Raw genomic sequence first — 10,667 nt, forward strand, 5'->3', positions numbered from 1 at the left:
CTGCGGAACACAAACCAACAAACCAAAAAAATAAAAAATATATTTTAAAACCAGAGACCTACGGCTTGACAAGTGGATCACAGCAGCTGCATCAGTCGGTGTAACACCCGATCGATGTCGGCTAACACCGCTGCTACTTCTCTCTGCAGCTTTATTTGTGTTGTTGTGAACTTTAAAGTCTTAACATCAGTCACAATCTTTTATAAGTCTATGAATAAAAGCAGGGCTCTCAAGTTTCACGCATTGGCCGTGAGACACACGCATTTTGTGAAGCGCACACGCTCACACGCCACGTTTTGTATTTCTCACGCTAAAAGAAATACACACACACATGCCTTTTTTTTAAACCGGAACCAATGTGCAGCGCAATGTTTTCAGCACGGGCTGAAGCACAATAGGGGCCAAGTTAGCGAGTTTTCAGATCCGTCTGGCCATTTTTCAAAGAGACTAGCGAAAAATCTACTGAATTTTCTGTGTTATTGGAGACTTTGGCGAATAAATGTGTGGAAGCACCAATCATTCTGCAGCGTNATTGTCGACACTCGCGTCTTCCGCCGAGGTCCGAGCGCCAAATATCTTATGTCATTCATGTCAAATAAAACCATTTAATTGAAGCTTCTCATTATTGTGAATCTCTCCAGGTTGAAATATAGTTGTAGGTTAAATCAAGTTTTACTAACAACACACACCATGAAAAAATCATAACCACCAAAAGTATAGCAAAAAGGCTCAAATAAAAGAAAATCATTGACCAAATATAAATTCAAAATCATTCAAATACATCCTTTAAAACATCGTACCACAGAAGGCTCATAAAATACCTCGTAGTCTATCCATTAGTATTTTCCTTTCCAGCTAGCTTGAAAAGTCCGCCCTTTTTTATGTCTCACATCTGTAATATTGATAGGGAAGAAATCTCACTCTGACATGTGTCGGGGCGGGGGATATTTTTGATTTTTTTTTATCACAAATTTGTCCATATTTTGTTCGTATAAATTAACCACTATGCTAGTTTTTCAGCAAATTGTTGCCCCGCCTTTATAACGGTTTATCTGACGTCACAACGTGATGCGTTGCTAAGTAACGGGAGGACTGGTCATTAGCTAATCAAGTGTCGGCTGCCTGGCACGTGCTCAGACCCTGAAGCACCCACAGAATCAGCACCTGGGATTCTACCATCCTGGTGGCAGCATTTCACAGCCTCTCAGTCCTCAAAACCTTAGTTAATAATTTGTGATTCTGTGAACTTTTGAGCATTTGATTGTGAGTATTTTTACATTTTGTAAATAATCTAAAGTACTTGTAATCATGTATGACTGATAGAGGCTTTGTTCAAGCTTTGATACTGGATTCAACACATAGTTCATTACCCGAGGATTCAATGACAGAGCTCGAGCAGGACATCTAGTGATCAATGGAAACATGTTTATCCTTCATCAACTCCCACAAATTTGCTTCTTACGACATTCTTATTTGGCATGTCTGATTGTACTCCTATATACACTTTTATTTTGTGTCATGAAACATTTAAATTGTGCTGAGACCTTAACGAGATATACTCTACTAATACAGATGTACACACAGAACCCAGGATAATAATCACAGTACTTGTAGCACAGTCTTAGTGAATGTGGGTAAGTGTTCTTGATCACCTCACCTTGACGGTCCCTCCACTAGAAGAATGGCTCACATTGTCTACAGAGGCTACTTTGAGTTGAGTCTTTTCCCCGAGGTTCATTTTGTGGGTCTCATTCTTCACAACACCTCCACCTGCAGCACCAAAACTTATTAGACTCTCATATGAACAGACACGTGATTACACAGAATATTAGTGCAAGTAGGAAGCAGATACAGCTTCTACCTGGGTTGTTATGATTACAACATTTCACCTGATCATTATTTTCTGTCATTTTAAAATAGATTAGTGCATTACACAACATGTTGGAAAACTAAAGAAATAGATTTTTTTCTTTTGTCTTTTCAGAGCCAAAATTCAAATTGCCTCTTTAACAACTAATGCAGGAGGTTCTCAACACTTGGCTCACCAGGCTTTTGCTTGACGGTGTTCTTGGAGCCGCACTTTGATGTCACCTTACTGACATCCACCTTCTTGCTCAGTAGTTGTACCTGTGGAGTGTCAAAAACATTTAGTGTGTTAATGCCGAGTCAGTCTGGAAGGAATATGGGACATGGAGATCTATCCAGAGCAGGTCAAAATGGAGAATAATGACCAAGATTCCTGTGAGCACTCTGAAGGAGTTCCAGCTTCAGCAGATGAGAGTTTTGTATTCCTTCCATTTCTTGAGGATGGATGTAATAGCTTGCACTTATATAGAGCTTTATCTAGTCCAAGGACCCCAAAGCACTTTACACTACAAACATTCATCCACTGATGGTGAAGCTACATTGTAGCCACAGCTGACAGAAGTGAGGCTGCCATCACACCGGCACCACTGAGCCCTCTGACCACCATCAGGTGAAGTGTCTTGCCCAAGAACACAACAGCTGAAACAGCCGGAGCGAGGGTTCGAACCAGCAACCCTCTGATCACAAGACAAACCCCTACCTCCTGAGCCACTGCCGCCCAGAATTCTTGGGAATGTTTATGGTCTTGGAAATCCATTTGCTTACTTTGTGCTTTTGCTTGCTTATGCTTTTCAATAATCTTCTCTCTGAGTTTATTAGGACAGTCAGTGAGGGGGTAAATATTTATGCAATCATTTATTTTATTATATTTTCAATTGGTATATTCTGCAGAAATTTGAAATGACACTGAAGAAGGATCTTTTTTTGGGGGGGGATACATTTTTATTGACTATGATTGATTTACGACAGCAATAAAAGCATAAAACATCAGCTTCTCTCCCTCCCTGAGTTCTATCAGAGTTTGGATAATGCCAAGTTTCCTCTGATGAGACGCTACGCAAAAAGAATGATGAGTCTGTTCGGCTCAACATACATATGTGAACAAACATTTTCTCAGTTAAATCAGAACAAAAGCAGACTGAGAACCAGAATGACGGAAAGCCATCTCTGTGAAGTTCTTCGTGTCTCAACCACTAAACTTTCTCCTAACATGTCAGCCGTCCTTCAATCCAAAGGACAGCATCACTGCTCCCACTGAGTGCAATGTTCTTCACATTATAGATGAGTTAGAAATACACACAGTATTGATGTGTCAATATGTGACCTCTAGTGTGTGGCCCGGCCCTTTGTTTATTTTTCTGTATTTGGCCCTCACCAAAAAAAGTTTGGACACCCCTGGGCTACACTGTTGACTGTAAGTCATCTTTTTTTAGAGCAGTTACACAGTAATTACAGTAATGTCCTGTTGATTTCAGTGTTAATAACTTTCAGAGATATATAGGTAAAAACTAAAATTGTAATTGAAATACTGTTTCAAATAACCTAGAAACCTGTTTAGGTTCTTGGGTTTAACATCTGTCAGATCTAAGTTTGGATTAGGGTGGTTAATGAACTTGTAGAGGAAAAAGTAAAAGATGTAAAAATTAATGTTAAATGAACTAAAAAAAGTAGAAGAAAGACTATGCATTTTTAGAAATCGTTGTGTTTGAGGAGGGCGGCTGTAGCTCAGGAGCTGAGGAGGTAGGGGTTCGTCCTGTAACCGGAGGGTTGCTGGTTCGAGCCCCTGCTCCGTCAGTTGTTGTGTCCTTAGACACTTGCCTCCTGGTGGTGGTCAGAGGGCTCGGTGGTGCCGGTGTGATGGCTGCCTCACTTCTGTCAGCCTGCCCCAGGGCAGCTGTGGTTACAGTGTAGCTCACCTCCATGAATGACTGCAGTGTGAAGCACTTTGGGGTCCTTGGACCAGATAAAGTGCTCCACAAGTGCAAGCCATTTACCATTTGTTATTCCAAGAGTAGAATAAATCACAAAGAGGTGGTGTGTCATATTTAACCACAGACTTTACAGTCATTATTTTTGCATTCCCCATTAGTTAACAGGCACTCAGGACATGACATGCTCAGAGAATAAAAAAGCCACAGGGGGACACACCTTCTCTCCACCAGGCTGCTTCTTGTTGTGTGTAGAGTCAATCTTAGAGCGGACATTGCAGTTATTGGGGGCTGGAGCTGTGCTGGGTCGACCTATGGGCTTCGAGGTGTTGGTTGATGTAGTGGGTCGTGGATTGCGGGATACTAAAGGCTTCTTTTCAGTGGAGTCTGGTTTGGCTGCTGTGGTTTGAATGCGTGAGGCAACAGAAGTAGTGCTGCGTGTGGTGCTGGTGGTGGTCTCTGGCTTGGGTTTGGTAGAGTAAACTAAAATGAAAAGAGCATTATTTAGAGCTTCATAAGTTCTTTGCTTCATCAGATATTCAGCATTCTGATGATCTCAGACTAAACAGTAATAAAGTATTTACACAACTTTGTTCATGACAGTTTTTTTGTCAATATTCATTGTATCAATAATTTGTATATGACAAGCATTCAGCATTACCAAATACCATACAACATTGCATTTATACAATTGCAGAACTTACATTGAAATTTACTGAGCTATTGAGCTGTTACTGTCACAAGTTACTGATCTCTTTTTAATGTGTCCTGTCATGGCATCTTGTCGACAGGTCGTCAGAAAAGCACAGGTTCAACAAACTCCAGGCCAAAGAGGTACAGGGCGAGACGCAGGGCACGAGCCCCCCAAACAGGAAATGGCCCAGCACCAAACAGGCGAGCCCCTGTACTGGTAAATAAATCAACACCTCATTTACTGAAGGGAAGTGAAATGATTAAATCCACTTCTGAAGGTTTTATGTAGGTTTGTGAGAGTAACTTTAGGTGTTGTAATTTAAGGAGGCCAGTTATTACTGGAGGAAGTTCTATGTGTTTCTGTTTAATCTTAAATTTGGACTGGATAATAGATTTTATTTGGTGATATTCAAAGATTTTATGTTTGTCAATGCCATATGAATCTTCTACAACATAAAAAGGCACAAAATCGCTTCTATCATATATATTCCCTAAATGATTTATCCCTTTGCTGCTCCATGCTGAAAAGTTAAGAGCCTTTTTATTTTGAGGATGTCTGGGTTCTTCCAAATGGGAGAATTGAAGACTTCTTCATTTTGAGGTATTCCCACCAGGCTGTCAAAGTTGTTCTGATACTGATGCTTTTAAAACAGGTCTGCTGCTAAATTAAAGGGCTGATAAATGAAACAGATTTCCTTACAGAGTGTTTGTTCAACTTCTATCCATAAACTATCTGAAGGAGTTTTCCACATCCATTTTAAGATAGATTTTAATCTATTTGCCAGGTAGTATTTATAAAAATTTGGAAGTTCCAATCCTGCTAAACTTTTTAGCCTTTTGTTTTGAAACTGATCCGTGGGGGTTTAGATATAAAATATAAAATTTTGACATGATAGAATCTATCATTTGGGACGTGTCCAACACAAAATGGAGGACGGGTTTGTTTAAAACTACAACTGGACCTCAGAGACACAGACAGAAAATCTCTGATAAGATTCAGTTTCTGTTGCTTTAATCCAGCTCCTCACTGATCAAATAAACCAGATTCAACATGAGAGGTTGTTTTTATTTTAACTTTAGGCCTATTTAAAAATGAGACCTTGTCTGATTATCTAACAGGATTAGTTCTGCTCCTGGTCCTCCAGAACCTGAGTCAGAACCACACCAACACATGTCTGTAAGGTTTAAATAAAAACAGAACAACCTGCGAAACACAAGAAAAATCTTAGTCTCAAATAAAAACCCGATCTTATTTTACAAAGACTGTTGGAGAACAGCGTGCTCTCCTTAAAGAGCTTCAAAGGTTCCTCCTTCGTGGTTCCTGGACTCAAACAAAGTCCGACATGTTCAGAGGCGTTCAGTAAACAAGCTGTGAAATGTTGGATTTCCCCAACTGAACCCAAAGTCTGCCTCATGTCTTTACTTCTGACTGATCCCAGGTCAGAGAGCTGCTTGAACACAACAAGCCTGTTCCCCGGGGACAGACCTCAGGTCAGCGCTGAAGGTTCACTCCAAGACTTCACTGAATAATCTCAGGCTTCTCTTCAGAACTGTTTCCAGCTGCTGTCACTCATCTTCATCCAAAGCCTTCATGTCAACAATTAAAGGGACATTCAGGACATGTTGAAGCAGGCTTCTGTGGATAAAGTATGAACGGTTAATATCTTACCTGCTGTAGATCAAGGGCGTAAATCCCATCTCATTATTGGGGGGGACAATAAACAAGAAAATTTCTTAAGAACAATTTTGGCGGTGTCGGCAAAGTTACAGTGAAATGTAATGCAAAATGTACAGAGGGAAGCTTATCTGAACTGCATGCATATACTATACAGAATAATCAGTAATATTATTGATTTAAATCGCATGTATTTGGTAGTGTTAATAGTAATATTAGTCAGTACAATAGTGTCAGTAATTTTCTTATGAATTAAGGCATTTATTAAAAATACCCCCCCCACACACACACACATTTCAAACTCTTACGGAGCTAATTATGATCGAGATATTTGCTTGCTTCGACTAAAATGCTGGAATCTGATAAACTGCTGTGTTACACCACGTAAATCAAAATTAGCTATTAACTCTCTGGGGTCTAGGGTGAAACTGGACATTTTTTGGACTATTTTAAATTTGCTTTATATTTCACCCTAAAAGTGGTTTAATCTGCCATGTTTGGAGTCATTTTTTTCAGCACAACCTCCCAAGGGTGAATTTCAAGTAATATTTTACTTTTGACCTACTGTATTAACACAACAGACCTAAACTCACACAAAAAACATAAAATCAGAGTGGAAATTTGTTTGTTTTTTTACTATAAAAACCACAAATTTACTTAATGAAATGTTTTTACAACTTAGAATGCAAATATAATCAGTAATATTCATAAACGTGAACAAATTAAGCAACAACAAAGTTATATAGACTTTCTCCATTAAAATGCTGATAATTTCTTAGAAGTTTTTTAGACAATCAGGAGTTCTAAAAATTGCCATACATCCTTCGTACCACTCATATAAACAGTTTCTGTCCAAAACAAGGCAGAGGGGCACATCACATTCTTAGTTTTTCTTAGATTATTGGCAGATTTATCTCTTTTTTGCCTTTTTATACGTATATTGTTTGAATATACCGTTTCCTTCATTGAATTATTGGAGGGGGGACAAATCTACACTTTCCCAAGATTGGGGGGGTCCGNGGGTGGGAGGGGGGGTAAGAGGCCTTGATAATGGATAAGGGGGCGCTGGCCCAAAAAAGGTTGAGAAAAACTGGTATAGATGAATCACTTGCACTGAATTCATCCCTCCTCAAAGCTATTTCCCCACTTCTTCCTCATCTCTTTGTCTTTCAGAAACCTTCAAAACAAAACCGTGATATTTGGCAGTGTGTACACAAAAACATTGTACAAATGAGGTCCATCGTATTTTATTCATACATATTCTTACTGTCACGTAGTGAGTTCAATTAAGGTTTTTTGTACTGGCTGATCTGCACATATTCACAGCTGTTATAACGAACCAAAAATAAAAAGACATGGGTTGAAACAAAGTAGCCTTGCTGATGTCTGTGTTGCCTTCTTAAGCTGAGCATTCAGAAAAACGTTACACTCACTATTTTTGATCTTCATATTTCTTAGAGCTTAAAACTTCAAATTTGATTAATATTTGCTGCTAATGATAATTAACCAAAGCTACTGAAATTGCAAGTAGGCTTGTTTGAAACATATTCCTGTCATCAAATCTCAGCTATCCGTCATTGCCAGCTGAACATGATAGCTAACATTTGCTGTCATTTCGCTGGTGGGCATAAATACAGTACAGTAATATTACATTCACAAAATACTAACAATATGTTCATCTTACTTGTGAAAAGTTATCCCCTGGGCCCTGACATCAACAGTTCCTCGATTTGAACACAAATAAGCTAAGCAGTGGTGAGGCATCTTCTGCTGTTTTGGTTGACCAAAATAGGAGGGATGACCCATCCAAGATGGCCGCCGGATTTCCTGCGCTGGAGCAGCCAATGCGGGGTCTACTCTTATATTATGTCTATGGTTACAGCAGCCAGGCAGAAGCCGCCTAACTGAGCTGCTGGTAAGATGTGTGCTAATGTTACCTCTTCCTCAGTATTGTTTATAATGTTAAAAATGGTTCTCACAGTTGTTGTGTTGCAAAAATATGTCGTTAACCATTTTTAAGTGCTTTGAAGACTTTGGGTTTGGTTAAAATTAAATTGTTACTCGTATAAAGTTTGTCTGAAGTTTTCCTTCCAAAATGTGTTTGTTGGGCTGCAAGATTCTGACAGTGACTGTGTATGCTACATCTGATGGTTGAGTGTGTTCTACACTCGCAGTGTGTTACACACTGCTACTTGTTGTAGTTCTATATTTTCCTATTTAAGAACTGCATTACAGAATAGGTTCTTTATACATCCATTTACATCAAGCAGGTACTTTGAGTTTTGTATTATATTATTGATTTCTATTTATATAATTTTGCATTATGTGTTAGTACATTTCATTGATGCTAATTTGTACACAACCTTATTTTTCTTTATTCGAAGTGTTACACAAACCAAGGTTCTGTGACGTAGTTACAGCAGCCAGGCAGAAGCTGCCTAACCGAGCTGCTGGATTCTGACAGTGACTGTGTGTATGCCATGTCCAATGGTTGAGTGTGTCCTACACTGTGTTTTATAGGAATAAACTGATGCAGATCCAGATTCCGGCATGACGTTTCTGATCTCTTTTACAACTGTTACAGAAGCATTTATTTGAATTACAAAAATGAACATTTCTCCTGCTTTAATTGGAAAAGTTGTAACAGCTTTAAGTTTTATGTTAATAAATGTCAGTGTTAACATCTCTTTAGTTTGCATTAAACAAGATGAAGATTTATACATGTAAACTTGAATTGTAATATTTATCTATCCATCCATTTTCTTTTACACATTTTTTCTTTCTGGGTCGCGGGGAGCTGGTACCTATCTCCAGCAGTCACTGTGCAGAGGCGCTGGCAGGGGCGGACTGAGCACTTGAACACTTCCAGGGGACCTGGCCTGCTCAGCGATCGCCAAGGGACGGGACTTAAGAAACGGTTCGGGTTGAGCTTGATTATTTAAAAAAAATAATCCATGCGGTTTGTGCAGCTCACAGACTGAACAGCAGGGATGGGGACCAGACAAGCAGGCCCCTTGCTTTCTTTTCCTGAGACTGTCTGTCATAGCAGGTTGTGCGTGTGCCCGCCCCCTATAGCCTATAATGGCTCGCACTCACTCAGGTCATATGTTTGCGCACGTTTGTCCGATTTGGGATATAGCTTGTAAAATGGAGCGAGAAAAAGGAAGGTGGAGCAGAGAGAGAGAGGTTAAAACAGACAGAAGCTCTGCCTGCTGCGGCAGCAAAGTTCTGTAAATTAATGTTTGTTCATCAGAGAGCAGCTCAGACAGAAACACTGGTGGTGAGAAGTAGGAAGCTGGCTCAGCCTATCAGCACAACAAGCTTAATGAGGTTAGATCCACTGAGGAACCTAAGGGGACCAAAACTGACTTAATAGAACAAATGCTAAAATTTTTACAATGGATATTGCAAATTTTAGAATAAGGTTAATGAATAGGATCTGAAAGAAAATTGTTAAATGCTGAAACCTTCAGATTTTGTGTACTCTATATAAACTCCATCCATCCATTTTCTTTACCCGCTTCTCCATTCTGGGTTGCAGGGAGCTGGTGCCTATCCCCAGCAGTCACTGTGCGAGAGGTGGGGGACACCCTGGACAGGTTGCAAGTCCATTGCAGGGCCACATAGAGACCAATGAGACAAACAACCATTCACATTCAGGGACAATTTTAGAGTCATCAGTTAACCTAACATGCATGTTTTTGGTCTGTGGGAGGAAACTGGAGTACCCAGAGTAAACCCACGTGTGCACAGGGAGAGCATGCAAACTCCACCCAGGGAGGCCCCAGGCTGGGAAGTGATCTTGCAACCTTCTTGCTGGGAGGCAACAGCTCTAGCCACTATTCCGCTGTGCCACCCCCTATATAAACTCCACTAATAAATTATCTGAATATTAAAATCCTTGTCATATATTATTTTCTTTAATCTGTCATGAATGTTGGTGTTGTTGGGGTTTTGTTCTTTGTTTGGGGTTTCTTGTTGGTCTTGTTTTGGTTTGGTTGTCTTTTGGGTTTATGTATTTATGTCTTGTCACCATTCACCTCCCCAGTAGTTTTCCATTCATGCCTGCCATGCCCACCTCACCTGTTCCTCGTCAAGTCCACAGCTGCGCCCTATTATCATCTTTCCCTCAGTGTTTTAAAACAGGTCTTGTTTCTCCTCTCCTCACTGGACCATTCCGCTTTGTCTGATTTTTGCCACGCCATGCCTTGCCTCGTATCTTGTTTTGGATTTAGTTATTGTTAGTTTTGCTGCCTCGTCAGCCCTCGTCAGCTTTGTCTGTTCATTTAAGTTAATAAATTAGTTTCTTTTTTACGATGAGTCTGCGTTCTGGGTTCGCCTCCGTCTCCCCGCCTTCTGACATAACCTTTACAGGTGCTGGTCATAAAATTAGAATATCATGAAAAAGTAGATTGATTTCAGTAATTCCATTTAAAAAGTGAAACTTGTATATTATATTCATACATTACATACAAACTCATATATTTCAAATGTTTATTTCGTTT

General features: G+C 39.8%; 1 protein-coding gene across 1 annotated transcript; it reads right to left on the reverse strand.

Annotated features, from left to right (window-relative positions):
• Positions 1-1,620: 1,620 nt before the first annotated feature.
• LOC108250759 (microtubule-associated protein 4-like) lies at positions 1,621-4,341 on the reverse strand. The gene is made up of 3 exons (XM_017440786.2): positions 4,015-4,341; positions 2,046-2,127; positions 1,621-1,770 (listed from the first exon to the last, which is right to left on the reverse strand). Exons 1-3 carry the CDS (start codon positions 4,324-4,326, stop codon positions 1,649-1,651), a joined length of 516 nt encoding a protein of 171 aa, XP_017296275.2. The 5' UTR covers positions 4,327-4,341; the 3' UTR covers positions 1,621-1,648.
• Positions 4,342-10,667: the final 6,326 nt, after the last annotated feature.

The sequence above is a fragment of the Kryptolebias marmoratus genome, linkage group LG13 (genome assembly GCF_001649575.2).
Source record: "Kryptolebias marmoratus isolate JLee-2015 linkage group LG13, ASM164957v2, whole genome shotgun sequence".
NCBI lineage: Eukaryota > Metazoa > Chordata > Actinopteri > Cyprinodontiformes > Rivulidae > Kryptolebias > Kryptolebias marmoratus.

Excerpts from the sequence above, each read along its gene's own strand:
- LOC108250759 (XM_017440786.2), bottom strand. The coding sequence starts at position 4,326 with ATGAAGCAAAGAACTTATGAAGCTCTAAATAATGCTCTTTTCATTTTA. Across the intron at positions 2,128-4,014 it reads AGCAGCCTGGTGGAGAGAAG|GTACAACTACTGAGCAAGAA; the intron begins GTGTGTCCCCCT and ends GACACTCCACAG. Across the intron at positions 1,771-2,045 it reads CACCGTCAAGCAAAAGCCTG|GTGGAGGTGTTGTGAAGAAT; the intron begins GTGAGCCAAGTG and ends TTGGTGCTGCAG.